Consider the following 19526-nt stretch of genomic DNA (forward strand, 5'->3'; position numbering starts at 1 on the left):
GTAAGTTTTTCCATGTTGATGAGTAACATGACCTGAAATCCACAAATAATACTGTGATGAATTTCCAACTTATCTATATTTAACTTTCATTAAGTTTATTATGTTTGCTGTCATTTATTGTTAAGCACACCTGGAAAACCAAAACCAAGATTAAACGAATAAAGCTAGAATCTCACATCTATGAAGAAGAAAGAATCCTAACTGTTCTAAATATACTCAGAAACTTGTCTCAAAGGAAAAGAAGAACAAATATTCAGTAGTATACCACAAAAGCCCTTGATATTCTGTAGTTATTGCCTGATTGCTGCAAAAACATTTTGAATATTGTAACTTTTTCCTTGAAGGGACTTCAGAATGGCTAATCCTTTCAAATGAGAGTAAACAATATACTGTAGTAGGAGAGTATTTATTAATACTTAACAAGACATAGAAAATTGGTGATGTCATTAATAAAAAGAGAGCGATTGTATATTTCTCTGCAGGACTCCTGAAATAATGTGAAACAGCGTTACTAACCACTTTTACAATGCTTTAAACCTTCAGAATTTTTTAATATCACTAAGTAATTTAATTTTACAATAATCCTATGGGAGGGGGAGCTGTGCATAGGAAAATAGAGCAGCTGGAAAATTAAGCAATTTCCCTAGCATTTCCAGTCTGTGGGAAGTGACAAGATCAAAATTGTAAAGTAGCATACCCAAATATACCATCTATCAGGGATGTACAGCACTAAAAACTTCCTTTTGCTGATGCTGTGCTACTGCATCTATTTATTCATAGTGCTTTATTGGGGGGACACATAACTTTCTGGTTAATTTTTACTTTTGTTCTCGTACATGAGGAAAATATATAGTTCAGTTTGTATGGTAATAAATTAAAAATGGACCGATGAAATAATCTGTGCAAAGCAGATGCCTGGGAGGGGAGCAGAGAAGGAGGCTGGTTATCTTCATATTATGCAAGCTCAGCTGCCAAAGCTGAAAGGATGGCTTTTGGGCAAAAAGACTTCTCCAGAAAATGTCTCAGGCTACATCTAACCTGCTGGGCGCAGAAGTGGTTCTGAATGCCCAGAGGTGAGCGCAAGCCCTGACCACATCCTGGCCCCACGCTGTGATACGCCCCAAGTGTGCACAAGCCGTCCCCTTCATTTCCACGGGACAGAAGCCTAGGCTTGGGGACAGACTGAAGCTGTAACGGGCTCTTGTCAGCCCCCTGAAATAAGAGAACCAGGACCCTCTGGTACGCTGCAGCACAAACATGCCACTCTCCATTGGAAAAACACAAAAAAGCTATGGTATGTATCCTTCTTTAGTTGCATACTAAGTATAACTAAAGTTAAATCAATTTGCATCCATTTTTACAGATGGAATCATTCCATAAGCAAAATTCTTTCCTCAGTCAGCTCTTTGTTTCTGCTATTCAAAGAAGAAAGTGCAACTAAACAATGACGAGCCTTCCCAATTCACTTCATTTTCCGTGAGACTCACTGGTTTGGGCACAGGCCACGTGAACTGGTCTGGTAGGCTATGTTACCTACACAACAGGGATGACTAGCATCTTCTCTGTGGTTAAGATATCATGATATAATTTTATTCAGCCAGATTATTGGGGGGGGGTTGTCTTTATTCTTAGAAATAAAACTTTAAGTTGCTTCTAACAAAATTCTCTCCTTTGAAGGACTTGAAAAGTCTCTGCATTTCCTTTCTACCCCTTTATATTGCAGGACAACACTTTAACTTTCACTAAAGCCTGAGAATTTCTTATGTCCTTATTAAGTGAATGACTCTTCAGTGCTTGAAACTGTATTTCCATATGGCAGAATTTCCCCACTCAACTCCTTGACACAGGATGCTGTGTGCTTAAAATTTACATGAACTAAAATGATTTCTGGCACTTTTTTTATATTTAATAGTAATTTCTAGATTCTTCTTCTATTAATTTGTCCAGATACCATTTGAGATCATGTATCTTTTTAGCTTACTACCTTTTTTTTCATTAATATGAGCTTCTCCAGGCATCTCATTTTAGGCATTATAGCTAAATGGAAATGGTCAGAGGGTGTATGGACCTTTTGTTTGTCCTGAATTATCCACTGGTATGTTCTCATGCAAAATGAAATAGAGGGTACTCCCTTCTTTAAATTTTATATCTTTTGGATGTAGTATGAATAGAGCTCATCTCTTTGACCTCAATATTCTGCAAACTGACCTGGATAGAAGACTCCAGAAATCCACACAAAACTGCTCTAGAAACAGATTCTTACAGTCATTCATCTGCATTTTGCAAGTGAGATCAAACACACTCTTCCTAACCTGCTTCAATCGAAAATAAAGTATGATTGGCTATCAACATATTCTACACACGAAGGAACCCATAACATTGTAAGAACACTATTATTATGTATATCATTTGGACCAATAGCAAGGAAAATTATGATTATATTTTAAAGGATTTTCTGCTTGGTAGTTTTCACTACCCGGTTCCCTACTTAATATGGCTTTTACATGAAAATTTTGTATAATAATAAGGCTCCCCGGAGGATTCATATCTAATATCCTAGTTTTCTGGAAAAAAAACTGCATTGTTATGACTGATGCTTATATATAGAAGAATTTGCACTGTTAATTGATGCATTCTGAATACATTAAAGTATTTATTTTAATAAAATTGAGTATTCCTTCTCATCCACTGTTTTTTGCTTGGGGTTTTTTGGTGGTTTTGTTTGTTTGTTTTATCATCTATGAAGTGGGTCACATACTAAGTCCTGGAAAGGAAAGCAGGTGAGGTTGGGGTCTATTTAGGGTTTATTTCAATGTGATACTCTTCACTTCTATTTCAGAAAAAATATTTTGTAAATTACCTTTTTTTCAAAGTTTTAGTAGATGCAGCAACTGTGTTTCTTTCACTAAATACCTTAAATGACAAAAGCGAGCTAAAAGGGTTGAAGCATTTTTGTCCACCATCATGAAAAAATAGATATGCTATATAAAATTAGGGTTTTTTTAAGATTAAAGCCAACTGATCAGCTATAGTTTTCCCTTGGTGATGTTCCACATACAGCATAAATTACATGTTTTTCAATTCCTTCTGCTCCTAAGAACTGCATTAATCTGATTTTAATTTTGATTTTATAAATCCCAAAGAACAGGCATTTTTTAAAAAACAGACTTTAAACTAAAAAAAGCAGCAATTCTATCACATCTCTGGATATTTTTTTTTAAGGTTGTAAAATGCAGTTCTTGTAAAGCAACAGTTAAAAAAAAACCAAAAAAACCCAAAAAAAACCAAAAAAACAAATTGGTGACTATCATACCATAGTAATATTCATCTCATTTGAATTTCATTTATATTTTGGTTGGGGGTCAAAACCAAAACCAGCACAGGTCTGTGTAGATATTCAGGTTCTTTTCAAACATGGCACAAGATTTTAAAGTCTCTGGCACAAGATTTTAAAGTCTCCAAGCACTAATTTTCCAGATTTAAAAGCTATTGCATCCAAATCTTAATCTTAAACCAGAGCAGAAGTGATCTGTTAGTCTAAGCTTGATCTGTTACCATCTCTTATTTTATACACAGGAAATAACCAAATCTTTCAGTGTAAGTTAAACCGATTCATTTTCTTCCATCTACTGTGAAAACCTATACTTAAGCCTTGATTGTAGACATTCATGGCGCTATTGTAATCCATCTTTAAAATTACATCAACCAACAAAAAAAAAAAAAAAAAAAAGACGTCTCCTTATGTTTTACAATAGTCTACAGTTCTTTCTGATGAAAATCATTAGGATGACTTACAGTATAGCAGGTAATGTGGAACAAAAACTAATGTCTGAAGCTGCTAAAATAACTAAAAATTGCCTCTGATTGCCTAATAGGCTGTAGGGCCCAATTTCCATTGTGCTCTGTCTTCTAACACATGCAATCCATTGTTTTCAAAATATCTAAGTATCTCAATAGCTTTAAATCAATACAGCCAGAAAACCTTCAGTATGGGTAGCCTAAAAAAATAGGAAAAACCAAGGGGTTATTTTGCTTGCTTGGAAGGTGAAAATAACTCAGACATTCATATTAGGCTACAAATGCTTTAGTCCATACTTTCTTGTTTACCTTATTTTTACAATCTGTAAGACAACTTTAAGAAAAGAGGAAAAGAAAAAAAAAAAGGGCGGTATTATCAATATTCACTGAGACCATAAGACCAATTATTATGGTCTTAGGGAAAAAAAAAAAACCAACAAACCCAAACAAAGCAAGCCACTTCTAATTATTTACAGAATTCTTATTTGAAATGCACAGTCAGTTTATCTTTTCACAACCTGCAAGAAGGGTGCTATGAGTGAATGCACTTATATTTCTTACTAATTGAATGCAAGGTTTTGTCATCCTTCTCTGTATTTATTTTTAAAACAACAGTACACGGCACTTTTCCTAAATCACACAAAATGTAATCCAATTGAAGATTTCTAGTTGTATTTAAAAGATATATTATATATCTGTCTAACATATATCAGGTTTAGGCTACAAGACTGTTTCTATGTAAAGTTGTTTAGACTTCTCACCATCATTGTCTTTAAGAACAAAGATGAAAATTTTAAAATGGAAACCAAATTATGAATCATATGATACAACTTACAGGAAGTGGCTAAATTAAACTATATATCATATTACTTCCCTCCACCAACTTTATTCCTGGAAAAGAGTAGCTAACCAACTTAGTTGCAACATAACAGTATCCCGATGTTAGTTGACCAAATAAATAACAAACCAGATTTTCTATTGTATTGGGTTTGTGCAGCCAGGTTTTGGCAGCGGGGGGGGCTACAGGGGTGGCTCCCGTGAGAAGCTGCTAGAAGCTTCCCCCATGTCCCACAGAGCCAATGCCAGCCGGCTCCAAGATGGACCCATCGCTGGCCAAGGCTGAGCCCATCAGTGACGGTGGGTAGTGCCTCTGGGAGAACAGATTTAAGAAGGGAAAAAAGTTGCTGTGCAACAGAAACTGCAGCAGGAGAAAGGAGTGAGAACATGTGAGTGAAAATTCTGGGCGCCAAGGTGGGCAATTGTTAAGAAGTTTCTGTTTCTGAGTAGACTGGAACAGGAAGCATCTCCTCGAGTGTACCTGGAAGTCTTCTGTTGTCTATGCAGTCAGGTAGATGTCCCAGGATGCCCAACCATAAGGAACAGAAAATAAGACACACATACCAAACGGGAAGACTGAGTGTAACCCCATTCATGAGTTACTGATGGAAATTTCACAGTTCTGTGAAATTTGGTTTCTATTAAATTTCTATTTAGTAAGGTTATCATTTAAATGACCCTCCTCATTACACAGTTAACAAATAATGTCAAAAAAGACCCACTAGAAAGTATAGAAATATGGATAAATGATACCTATATCATATATTAGCCTATTAGCAGTAGGAATATTTCAGTATATCCTGGTTTATAATATACATACCCACTTTATTATCTAGTTAGACCAAAAATAATGGTCAATACCAAACAGTCGACCTTCAAATTAAGCTTTAGACTAACAAAATCTCCAGAAAAATAATTAGTTTCAAACATTACTCAACAGCACTGGAAAGCTAAAGACATATAAATTTTAATATAACTTGGCCTAAAATAAATTTTTAAAAGGAGGGTCATCAGCATTGTTTTACTTCTGTTCTGTGTTATCACATCTTCATTCCTGTATGCTCTAGCATGGCTGGGAAACAGCAATTTATCTTTACACTGCTAGTAAATTTGCCTTTTTAAATCTCAATTAGAGGTAGCTGCTCGCAACACTCAAATAAAAAGGAATGAAACCTATATATACTTGTTTCTTAGAGCTTCTGACATTCTCATGTTCATCCAATCCACATATACTTCAAACATATACATCAAACTTCATTTTGCTCTATGTGAGGCCGTTTGTCAGTATGGCTGATGATAACATGAACGTGGACTACACCTAATTAGCAATCTGTGACAAACTGTCATAGGTAATTTAGCACAGCATAACACTTTAAGGGAATCAGGTCACTGAAAGCAAATTCAGGAGAAGATATACCTTTGATCCCCAAAATGCTGAGTATACTATTCTAATTTCAAATTGAAAGCACAGAAATCAAACTGTAACATTCGTTTTCCAAGATCTTTTCCCCTCCACCCCACAAATGATAATAGTAGCAATTGTAGTACTTTCAACTGTGAACTCAAACTAAGTTGCACTGACATGCTGGAAATTTGATGTCATCACAGGTAATCTATGAATAATTACTACTCAAGGCAAGTGACAATACATGAACTGTAACCTTGTTCTGACTTTGTCTTTCTGCACTTTCTGGACCCATCTGTTTTTCTCTACACTTGATCAACCAAGCTAAGACGACCTATACTTTTCCTGGTGGTACAGAAAATGTTCACAAATTATAGCCATGTCACTCCACTCTAATTTTTTTTTTTTTTGTCCATATAGCACAACAAATTGATTTGATGTGGCAGTAAACAGTGAAATAGTCTCTTCAGTGTCTAGTAATTAGTTCTAATACTAGCAGACAAATTAGAAGGCAACAAAACAAAATGTCTCCATCAGGCACTTATAATAACCTTCATAATACATACAGTAGCCGTTGTGAAGACTAAGGTGGATAAATGAGGAGAATGCTGATTTTGGCATCCAGCTTACTTTGAGATAATCTAGCTCATCCCTCTTGGCTGACACCAGGCCAAGAATAATATTAAAGAGTAATAAACTCCTTCCAGCAAACCTCTGATTCCATGGTTCACTGGTCTCAGACCTAATCTATCAATCCATTTACTGCACAGTAAAAGGTAAGAAACCCATTACAGATCTGTTATATGCCCTGGCAGGTGGTATATGACAAGAACTGAATTCATCACAAACTCCCGTGCCTAGTACCCCTTTTGTATGCTTTGAAACACTAGGTGGTTAGCTTACTTGGCTATCACAGCAGAGGATACTTTGAGCTTTGAAAAATAAAAGAGAAATTCTTGATGTGAAGGCATAAAAATGGTTATAAAACACTTCATTTTTCATACTCTTAAGATTTCACAAGGATAGTGTTATTTTCATTTGTACAAGAAATACTGACTTTGGAGAGGGTACAATAAGTAAAACCAGGCTAGAATTTAAAAGTCATGCTTTCAAATGTGGGCTTTAATCTTCATTCTCTGCTTAAACTGCGTCTGAGGTAGTAGCCTATTAGAATCACTATTCAATAAAGTTGTCTAGAGAAATGTAATTTTAAAATTATTACTATCCAAAGGAAGAAAAATTCTTCATGTATCTATTCTCAAGGTCATCAGCACGTGATATAAACACCTAAAAGCAAAGACAATACTGAAGCAAAAGCAAAAAAGCTTCTTTTATGTGACTGTAATTCCTTTCATACTCAATTTCTTTTCTCCGCTTATTTCCATTGCTGTAGGGCAACAGTTTCTGTGACTGTACAGAAGGTTTGAACATGACTTATTTCAAATATGTCACCTTGAAGGTTAAGACTGGCAGGTGTTGTCCCCCATTCCCCTGCTTGGCAGATCAAGGCATAACAAAAATTTGTCATAACCTTAGGAGATACTTGCCTACATTCTCAGCTGGTGTAAATTGCCACAGCTTCTCTGAAGTAAACAGAATTACTCTAGTGTACACCAGATAAGGGCCTACCTTAGATTATTTATGTAACTGCCATGTATGTTTTGTATTTTGAAAATAATATCATCCTGCAGTACGGAATAATCAGAAATGGTAGGTTGTTACATGTTCATTTCTAGCAGAGATGCCAGAAAACAAAACAAACAGCTAGAAACAAAGCATTAAAGTATAAAGTATACTCTCAGAAGGGGATGGAGAGACAGAAAAGCCCCAGAGAAATCTCTGTGTGATGATGTTTGTCCACTGTGCTTTGAGGAACACAAAAAATACATCCTTATCAAAACAACTGACTGCAGAACCATCCTCAGGTGACCTACAGAAGTTGGCCTGATACAGAAATGCCAGAGCTGTAAGCTTTGGCTCAAAGTAAAAATCTGTGGGGTTTTTTTCAGTGCTTACAGATCTATAACTGAAGGAAGACAACGTATGTCCCTCTGTCAGGCCTGAAGACTTTCTTTCCATGATTTCTAATTTTATTAATGACCCTAGAATTTCAGAGGAGAAAGTGAAAAAACAAATTAGGCTTCCTACACGAATTGTGAGTAAAATAAAATATGTAAATGAAAAAATAAATATTCTTCCCTTCAGTTTCATTGGAAAAATCCAATGACAGAAACCCCCAAATGAGCTTCTCACCTTTTTTTTTTTTTTTTTTTTTTTTTACATCTGTCATATGGGAAATAGAAAACCTTCATAGAAGGAGAACACCTTCAGAGAACATGTACGGATTTGAGTCTTGTAATTTTCAAACTGCGTTTCTGTTCATTTTGAAAAATATACTGCATTTTTCAGATTCTTTAGCCAAGGGCCAATAAGAACTTCTCAGTTTTATACATCTCCATGGGTAGAAAACTGAAATCAAAATAATGTGGTTAAGTAGTGATCTCAAATGGAAGTTCAATTTTCTGGTTTTAGTCTCTTTTAGGAGTAAACAGAAGTTTTCAAGTCACAAATTCCAAGCCTAATATCTTGCCAGAAACATTACTTAGATCTAGGAGACATAAACTGTAAAGAGAATGATTCACTAAACAGTAGCTTTGTCCCCCATGTTTCATCCTAGACCTAACTACTTTCAACAGCATTCATAGTTGCTCTGACTGTGACAAGTAACCTGGAACATTTCTGCATCAGCAAGCAGAAAGTGAAAATGCAAAGTTTTTAGGTATATGACTAATCTGTAAAAGCTTACATTCAGAGACAAATTACAGATTTCATTAAAATGTATTTGTGTAATTTTACTGAAAGTAAAATATTTTTTTTCCTGAAAACTAACGTTGTCTTTTTAATACTACAGCTCAGATATTCAGATTGCGGTGCCTAAATTCAGCTAGGTATATGCTTACTTCAGCTAGTAAATAACACTATTTTGATCTTGAAGTGTTCTGAATTCTTCTATATACATTGATTTCAGAAACCCATTTGTAGAGAAAGAGATACTTCTGTCCAAACACCCAAATAATGATTTATGTGTCCAACTTGGAGTTTGTGAATGTGATCAATATTTATTATCCACTTTTGCCTGAGCCATTAGCTAATATTCTGAACCTTGCCAGACTGTTTATGTTAGGAAGAAACTAATAAGAGTCCCACATCAAATAAGTTCCTGTTTATTTCCCAGGTCTGTGCTTGAAATTCAACTGTGTTCACAGAACTGGTAAAAAAACAAAACAAATCAGGATGTAGTATTCTTGACCAGAAAGCTTATCTTTTCAGTAAGGTACTCAGAAGAAGATTTTATCACCTTTTTTTCCCCAGAGCTAAACACAACAAATCCCTCTCCCTTTTTTTCCCCGGCATCCAGGTAACTTTAACAAATAGACACCACAAGTCAACTTCCCAGATCCTGATTTTGCCATCAGTCTCAATGGAAATCCTTCAGCTGATTCTGCATTGACCTTTTCTGACCAGGCTAATCCATATCTTGGGTGGTGGTCCTCTGGACAACGCTTTCTACCATTTCTGTGACATAAGAAGCAGAAGCTGCATGACAGCATTCAAATTATCTACCTCTCTGTACCAGATTTGCTATTCATTGTCAGCAGTTTCCAACACAAAAATATGCTACTTCAACAATAAAATACAAAATCCTCCCTTAGTTTTCTCCATGAGTATGGAGATCCCAGAAAGCAAAATGAGTGGTACTTTGCTACACAGAAACCAGAACTCAAAGCTCAAGGTTGGAAGAAGCGTGGTGGAATGTGAAACAGTGGTTGCACCTTCTACTTTGGGGTTGGAGGAGAGAGGAGAATTGGGAAGTGTTTCCATAAAGGCAATCACCCATTTACTACTGCCTCTCATACACACGAGTCACAAAAGCCGGAATATTTGCTGTACTCTCAGAACAACCAGGCTACAAAAATGATGCTCTGCATTCCACCCTTAAGCATCAGACCTGTAATTTAGGGAGTGTATTTGGATGCAACATCATCACTTCAGGCACTAATGGTCGTGGTTTGCTGTCATTGTTTCTCACGGCAGTGTATTGTACACATTTTTCTTCCTCAGGTTCATTATGCATACAAATACCTCCTCATATAGAGAAAAATAATACATACCAGAAAATATATAATGCAAATATTTGCTGCAGATTAAAATTTTATACCACAGTTATATCACTAATATGTCTAACCTTTAACAAGTGATGGTTAGCTTCTTTCAGTGTACTCTCAAGCTTATGTTTTTTGTCTGGGTTCAGTGATGCACTTCCAAGTGCTACTCCTCCGGTTTCATTTAATCGTTTCAGTATTCCCTTGTGTGGCGGCAGCTCTTCAACTCTTAACTGGAACAGACAAATACAGCAGTTAAGATGAACTGTGGTAGAATTTTCAGCTCTCTTATCTTCGCCCTTATCGATCTGTGTATCAGCTAAGGAATAAACTCAATTCAAGACAAAATAACCGTTGCTTTCTGAATGTAGAAGGCTAAAACTCCCCCCAAAAGAGACTGTATTAGTGGATCAAGCCTAAAGAGAGTCCTAAAAGCCAAAATACGGGGTTTCTCAGGATATTAATCACGGTTACCTGATAAATTCCACTTCTGGACACTCAATAGCTCATGTACATGAATTTTAATAATCTTTTAATATGGTAAAGAGCAAGCACTTTGGAGATGGGTTTTAACATGGTCCATGCTGTGAACACAGTCACCCAGATAGTATGTAGTGAAAAGCCCTCCAGTCTAACCTCATAATTAACAATGTTCACGTATGTTTACAAAATCCCCAAAGCCAAAGGATGCAAGGCATCATATAAAAGTACCACTTCTCCAACATGTATGCACTTACTGCAAACTTATGTTGTCAAAGTAACTTGATATATCAAGTAAGGATAATGTAACTAAAAGACAAAGTTCTTCAAGTTCTTTTTTTCTTTTTTTATTAACATAGGTAGGTATGAAATGAGCCACACTGCAAGCCAATGCACTATTATTTGCTGCATTAGGATGCACTCTCTTGTGTAGCTCAAAAAGAACAAGGTAGACAGTAAAAATGAGATACAAATAAAAGACGCTATCACCTTTAATTCTGGATTATGTATCCCTTGGGAATACCACAACTGGGAAATATTTGTGTATAAATGAAGAGTAGAAGCCTTCAGGGTTCTAAACAATCAATTTAGACATTAAATGTGTAATCATGTCTGCAAATTATAAGATGCATCTAACACCCCTTATAAATATTTCTTTGCCTTTGTTCTGATATCCTCGACAATGGAGGCAAAGCCTCACAAACTCTCTGTCCTACTCACTGGCATCTTATGGTAAAGAGTCAGAGGGACAAACTCAGCACATGGTTAAGTTTTCATTTCCTCAAATGCTACACAGTACTATTTATCCTAATTTTGTTTATTTAAAAAGAAACTTGAAGATAGATTTTTACTAAAGAATCTTTTAGATTTTTTTTCAGATTTTGTTGAAAGAAGGATAGAAGAAATTCTGATGAGTTTCCTTCAGACTATTTAATGCTCTATTCCATCACTTGCTGAATTTGTTCAACTTGGATTGGCATAAAGGGTAACTAGCCCTTATCCTCAAGGGAGAACAGGAAACCTTTAGGCAGGTATTCTATAAGTAATATGCATTTTCCAACCACAGTTTTATTTATTATTGTACAAGTTATTAAACATAGTCATTCTATTGGACACATTTCAGAAACTAAACAGAGCAACTTCTATTGGATATATTTATTTGCAGTATAGTCCAAAAGCTCTAAAATCTTCATGAAAATATTACAGCCTTTAAAAACAAACATGTAATATTCTATTGTTGGGGTTTTTTTTAAAGCATTTTTAAAACGTCACCTAGATATTTAGTCTAGAAAATGTTGCAGTGATACTTTAATCAGTTGACATTTATAATTATGCATGCAATTCTAGGTACTCTTGTGAAATTCTGAATACCATTTCACGTGTGAGAAGTTATGAAAGATTAACAAGACACCTATAGAGAAATGTTTTACAGATGAAATGGTCAAGTTCTGAATTAAAAAATTGAGGATGAAAAAGATAACGATTAATTACCTAGGTGACAGGATAGATATTTTCCTTTCAGTACATTTTCCATTACTTTTCTGATTTTAGTATGATCAGTATATATTTGTATCTGGGTTTTGAAATTCCACTACTTTGATTTATCTAATAAAGTTAAATGAATGCTGTGTTTGATGGCAGAAGCCTTCTCTGAAAATAGCATTTAATTTTCTTCAATGTCAAATTAATAAAGTAAGAGAACATTAAGAATAAAACTCACGATACCTTTACTTTGCTAAGGCAGTCTCTTAACTGGTCTTCATTCCCTGGTTCAAGAGGAATACCAATAACACTGTCTGCTTCCTCTAACCATAAAATCAACTTGTTCAAGTCCTCTTGAAATTCTGATAAAATATTCTTTTCTTCCTCTAGCCTGTAATAAAAATGTGAAATAAATGTTTCCATACATTTATTTTTATGTTGAAGTGCTTATCCATACTAAAATAAAGACTAGAGAAAACAAATTGTTCTCATTTATATTAATTATTTTTAAAAGTGTGCCATCAATTTTTTTTCACATCAAAATTATCAGACCAGCATCCTTTTAACGTGGCATTAATTGTATTTTAAAAGAAAAACTTGAGTCATAATTTGCAATGTCACTAAATTCAGCTTCCAGATTACATACGGCAGGGAGCAAACAAGCATGCCAGAACTAGAACTGTTAATTCAGATCACATTTTTGTGTGAACTAACAGCAGGGAAGCCCAGTGTCAGAAACTAAGAATTCTAGCACCAAATTTTACCAAACTGAATCTGTAAGATTGACACTTAAACCCATTTGGACATATTGCACAAACAGATATTTTGGTGACCATGCCACAATCCTTTGTGTAAAGCATTCCAGTCAAGATCCACAAAACGTAGGGAAGGTTTGTAGTCCGTAAGAAGTAATGGCTACTCTGTCTACATCTACAACTCAGCTGTTGATTTTCTCACCCAGATTCTCTTCACTGAAGGCCAGTTGGTGTTTCTAGGGTGTGATACATGGATTCATCTTAGATGATTACAATAGGAAGAGATGAATTCTCCCACGCAACCTTTTTCATTCATTAAAGAAAATCCTGATGACCAACAAAGACATAAACATTGCAGGTGTCTAAAGTCAGATAAGACTACTTTCACTATGATTGTATAAATACATGGAGATCTGAACTTTTGTGCCTAAACTTCCAAGGTTACCAAGAGATGCATGAGAAAAATTTCAAGGGCAGCAGGGAAGAGCATTAGCAGAATGTGAGCCCTTTGGGATTAACATTATGGGTGGATCTCTTCTAAAGGAGAAAAATTGTGTTTTATATAAATCACTTGCAATTTATCCTCCAAACGTATTCACAAAACTGAGGTGACATAGAGTCTTACCTGTATGGAAAGATTAAATAATTATTAATAAAATTAAACAACAATTAATAACCTATTAAATAATAATAGGGTTTTGTTGTTGCTGTTATTTTATGAAGGTTATTTGAGATCAAAGCAAAAGATGTAAAACCATCTTTTTGTTGTTATTATTATTATTATTATTGTTATTGTTATTTCCAAGATCCAACTGAGTTTGCGAGGTTAGGTCATTTATTACACATAATAAGAGGTCGTATTAGTATTTTAAGAATATAACTCAACATTACAGAGGAGAATAAAGGTCAGTATTATTAATATATTATTTCTGAATGCAAAACTATATTAAGGCAGAATAAAAATGTTTTTAACTTTCTCTGGTCTCCCATACTTGCCATGATGGTCAGTGCCCATCAAATACTCTGAGAAGTCAAATGGAATGACATCTATTTTAAACTACAACATAATTTATTTACAATTTTTTTTCTTGTTTTAGGAAACTATGTTTTCTGATGGCTGACTTAAGCAAAGATGTCTCTTTAGAAAAGCTATATGAATGAGCTTCAGGCAAAAGCGAATCAATAAAAAGTGTCAGTTTTACATCATCTAACAAAAAAATACTGAAAATAATTGTTGCTTGACACACTTGCCTGCACACATGCACACACATACAGTCTGACAAACAGCTTAGAAACTATAGATTAAAAGCTTTTTCTTCAAGCAGAACAGAAATTTAGGAATTTCCAACAGTCAGTATCCATCTTACAGAAGTTTGTACATCCAAATTCCCAAATCATTTCACCCTATATTAAGAAATCTAACTTTAAGTCATTAAAACCTTATATGACTTTTTTTCCCCTCACTGTAATTTCCAGAGAATAAAAGCATTCAAGTGACTTCAAGTGTTCCACATTTGAACCATTTATTTATAGAGGGGAAAAAACAGGAAGAAAAACTGTAAGATTTGGAAAATTCCATTTAAATAACACCATCCTGGTTACAGTGTAAAATGGGAGAAGCCTGGTTTGGTCAGCATTGTAAATTCTAGTACTGAAGAGGGGCATAAGCATTTGAGCCGAATTAAATTTCATTTCACAGCAAAAGGATCATCTGACCTCATGGTATAAGCAAGAATTTTTATACATTAAGATTTTTTCAGGAGGGAAAGAATCATGCTGTTGGAATGCTGACATTTATAAAATAAACCCAGGATCATACAATTCAACTGTTATATTATACAACTTGCAAACTAGCAAAATTTTTGCTAGTGTTTTACCTGCTTTCCATCTTATTGGTGTTTACTGCATTTCCTTAACAAGGCATCCTTACAAGATGAGAATTGCTATAGTAGATGAATAAATACTCTACAGACCCTCTCTAAAATAGAAGATTAAAAACCAGAGTAAAGTACCAGACAACACTCTTGACCAGACTTCACTATCGAGCTGCTACATCTCACAGTCTGGCTGCACTAAACATGCCACATCTTAAGGAGACCTGAAAAATACGATAGCTGCCATGCATATGACACCAGTTTTTCCTGGATGGCAAAAGCCAGGCAAGAAGACATCACTACAAAGATGTTCTTGAAAAAGAGAAGTGTTTCTGTTCAATTTACAAGAACCAAACAGTTTTTGAAAGCATCACCACCTATTGTCCTAAATCCATCCTTTCTTTTGCGGTTAAAAAACTAAGAAAGCAGCAACTTCAACAATATATGCAGTGGATATCTTGGATAAGAAAAACCTTATAAAACAGTACGATGCATTGACGTTTCCAAATAATTATGACTAAGTAGCTCATGCTTTCAAGGTTTTTTCTTTACAGCACAGTTTAAAGATGTTCTCTGTTAATTTCTAAAATATGAAGCATTACTTCTTTGTTTACCTTCAAGTTTAATGTTTTTATAGAATTTATTTAAGTATATAGTAGTGATAATAATGAACGGGATATTTAAAACTCTCCATCTACAATTAAGTGGTAGATATTTTATTTCCTGAGTCAATTCAAGGCATTTAGATAGGAGTAAAGCACTAAGTTCTTCTTGAAATATTGGTTGTGCATTATAAATATTCTTAATATGTTTTCAGGAAATGGATTTGCAGTGATTATGGCTGAAAAAAATTATACATACAGAAAAGTGCAGAATATATTATTAAGTGTTATGAAGTCCAATAATAAATAATGCATTCAGTCATAATAAATATACAAAGTTCATGTAAAGGAGATTAGTAAAAGGCAGTACAGGTTTAAATGGAGGATGCTTTTTTCCTAGCTCAGCTGACATATCCATAGATTGCTATTCTCTCAAGCATTTCAGATGGATTGTAGCTGGAATTTTAGGTAAGCAATAAATTTAAACCTACCCACATACAGGACAATTTTTTGTCAGCTAATGTTTAAGAACCAGATATAGTGAGGAGCTGCATGCTCCAGGACTACAACAGAATGTGTATATAGGGTTTAGTCATCTCTCTTGAGAAACTGAAAGACACTATGGAAACAAGGAGGAAGATACTCTTAGGCGCTTACTGGGAAGTGTGTATTGACGAAAGGAGAACCCTACTATACCAGACAAGGGTCATAGAATCATTTAGGTTGGAAAGGACCTTTAAGGCCATTGAGTCCAACGGCAAACCTAACACTGCCAAAAGTCCACCACTAAACCATGTCCCCAGGTGCCACATCTACATGTCTTTTAAATATCTCCAGGGATGGTGACTCCACCACTTCCCTGGGCAGGCTCTTCCAATGCTTGACAACCCTTTCAGTGAAGAAATTTTTCCTAATATCCAATCTAAACCTCCCTGGCACAACTTGAGGCTGTTTCCTCTCATCCTGTCACTAGTTACTTGATAGCAGAGACCAGCACCCACCTCACTACAACCTCCTTTCAGGTAGTTGTAGAGAGCGACAAGGTCTCCCCTCAGCCTCCTTTTCTCCAGGCTGAACAACCCCAGTTCCCTCAGCCGCTCCTCACAAGACTTGTGCTCTAGAACCTCCACCAGCTTCGCTGCCCTTCTTCAGAGCGTGTTCCCACCGGAGCTCTGTCCGGGCAGCTGCGCCAGTTGTGGCGGGTGCAGAGCTTAGAGAGGCCACGGCTTTCTGCCCGGTGGAAACCATCGCTCCCTGGTCGGGCCGGCAGAGCTTCAGTGCCCTTCCATGCCATGCCGCACCGGGCCCTGTTTGCCCGCCCTGGTCGCAGCGCTCTTGGTCGCTGGTGCTCCCCAGGGGATTCTTTTATACATGGGGGGGGCTTGGGTGCCGTTGCTCCCGGCTCTGCCCAGTTCCCATCAGCTGCGGTGGTGTGAGCTGCAGGCTCCCGGCGGGTCTCTCCACTCCCCTGATGTCCCCCGGTTCAGAACCCCCCCCATACACTGCACTGGAGCGCCAGCTGGAGAAGGACATCAAGGTGCTGTGGTTTTCCTCCTTCTTCAAGCTGTAACCCCCCCTTACTTAAGTTATTTAGACAAAACCTTTTTTTTCCCCCCACTATAAATTAGATAGGTTTAGGTTTTTGCAACAGACAAATTAAGCAGTAAAGATTTACATTTCTTTATATTGCCAGAGAAAAGACATGAGTGGACTTTGGAAACCAACATACACTGTGTCCTATTTTCCTGTGGCAAAAAATTCTTGCCAATATTTCTAAGTTCTTTCAGAAGCCAACATTGCAACTTTTAAACGTACTGTTGTCTTCAAGAACAGCTCCTTTTTATGATTTCACATGCTGTAACTGCAGAAAAGAAAATACCTGTTTCAAAATTAAATCTGGGAGGTTATTGTAAAAAAAAAAAAAAAAGCTATAATAAAATGTTGACTGATAAGTTATTGCATTGTATTTATTTATTTATTTTTATTGCAATTTGTTAGAAAGAATAATTATTTGATCAACTAGATAGCTGAATTTAACCCACTTTAATGTTTGGCCACAGCCTTTTGGCCAACAGCAGCCGATTTTTCACAAAGGTAACATTGATTGTCTCTGGGGAGGGAAGAAGAACTCAGGAAAGCTTGCTAGATGGACATTCTTATCAGTTAAGTAATCAGCTAGATTTATTGTCTAGTGAATTAAAGTTAAACTACCAAAAAGTCAAAGAAGAGGACCAACAAAGGTAAGATTTCATGATCCAGAATATGAAAATCACACCTAATCACAGACTTTAACTTCAAGGTGATGTATAGGAAAGGTAATAATTGTGATTCTTTTAGAAATAGGAACTCAATGCTATTAAACAGCATAAAGTGTTTAGTCAGGAAATCTACTGCAGAATGAGAATTGTTGATACTGTAAAGCCACAAGCAAAGCTGATGCAATCATTGTTATGTAATGTCATTTTTATGTTTCAAAAGTGCTTCAAAGCTGGAAAATATTGCAGAGGCCTCTATCAAAACGGGTCCTAATTAAAACGTTGGTGTTTTCTGTAGATGATAAAGGCAGCAGGAACATGAGAGTGACTCCCAATATGTTTCATATAGTTAAATAGGCATCAGTAACAAACAACTGCTCCACTGGATGTCCAATAACAACTTTCACTCTAAAAACAACTCACTATCTTACCAAGGAGAAAGTGTATCTTCAACACACAAAAGTCAATATTCATAACTACACTTAGAGCGTGAAAATACTGTTTTTAAAAATAAATTAACTGAAATGCTTGGCAAGTTGCTGCTGCTCTGAACAGGCTCTGAATAAAAGTTCTAGATCAAGTTCCTGCTTTAGATCCAGAATGGAATTTTAAATCAGCAAACAGATTTATTTGCTTTCATTCTTAATACAGCATATTCTAATATTTACTACACATGTGAGCCCACTACTGCTCTTTTTTAAGCTCATAAACAAATTACTCCGCAGTAACTGCTTAGAGATTAAACAAACACAAGCCACTGGTGCCAAATTGTTCTTTAGAGGAAAAAGAACGATAAGATATTTACTGTAAAAACAACAAAATACTCCAAAACTATTTATGTCTTTATTAATGTATATACATACACACACACATGCATATGTAGACCAACATAAATAAAGGTATGCATATATATACACACATATACTTACATTTACACAAACAAATACATAAAAAAGTGAACACCATAAACAGCAAAAGAATCCAATTAACAGCCCTACTTTCCTGCTATTGTCCTAAATTTTCTTATGGAAACCTGCACGACTCTTTTCAGGAATTGTTGTTTGTCTAGGATTTCTGGAAATGCAAGCCATATCAATGAAAAGTCCTGATGCTGCAGGACTGTAATATTTCTTGTGCCTATGTACTACAGCTCTGAAGTTCTTATGAAGTACTGTTATGCAGCCAGAAATTCTGGACCTTCCTGATGCAGACTTACCCATTTTGGTTGTATAGGATGTGCAGAGAAGAATCAACTTTACAGCATTACATTTATTACAGCGTTCTTCACTGAGAAGTGTATGTATACTTGAGAGATCAAATACTCTTCTCAAGCCAAAATAGGTTATCTGAAACCAGCCAATCAAAACATTCATTTTTGTGAAACTGAGGCAGATGCTAATCTATGCTGAGATCTGTAGCACTGCAACTATAAAAATGAAAAAATCCCAGGCTCCCTGTAATCCTAAGAGCAGAAGCATGACTTCAAATCTTTCTGAGGCAGTGTCCCGCTCTGCCCCAGTTACGTGGAAGTCTGGGACTCAGTCATCCAGTGCTACGCCGTGAACCACACGATAAAACCTCTGTTCCTCAGCCTGAGCAGATTCCCCAGAACCTAAGCTCTCAGCAACAGTTTTACTTTTTTGGTTTCCTATCACTTCTACTCATTTGTAAAGCGCATAGCTCAGTGGAGGCGTTATGCGATGGTCCCCTAAGGAGAAACCTGAGAAAGATACAACTTTAAATACGTTAATTCTGGCACAGAAAAGGCGTAGCGTTCAACCCAATGCACCTGAGAGCAAAATTATTGAGCTGCGTAGTATTTTGAATGAGAAATCAAAAAGATTTCTTGTCTCCTAGCAGAGAGAGCATTGGCAA

General features: G+C 35.9%; 1 protein-coding gene across 21 annotated transcripts in view; it reads right to left on the bottom strand.

The window, feature by feature from the left end:
* Positions 1-19526, bottom strand: part of DMD (dystrophin) — a 1317358-nt gene that overhangs the window by 415822 nt on the left and 882010 nt on the right. For all 21 annotated transcript variants that reach the window (XM_052795054.1, XM_052795067.1, XM_052795065.1 and 18 more), the window contains 2 exons: positions 12409-12556; positions 10287-10436 (listed from right to left, as the gene is read on the bottom strand). In XM_052795054.1, coding sequence (XP_052651014.1) covers positions 10287-10436; positions 12409-12556 — 298 coding nt within the window. The remainder of the gene's footprint in view (positions 1-10286; positions 10437-12408; positions 12557-19526) is intronic.

The sequence above is a fragment of the Harpia harpyja genome, chromosome 8, assembly GCF_026419915.1.
Source record: "Harpia harpyja isolate bHarHar1 chromosome 8, bHarHar1 primary haplotype, whole genome shotgun sequence".
Lineage (NCBI taxonomy): Eukaryota > Metazoa > Chordata > Aves > Accipitriformes > Accipitridae > Harpia > Harpia harpyja.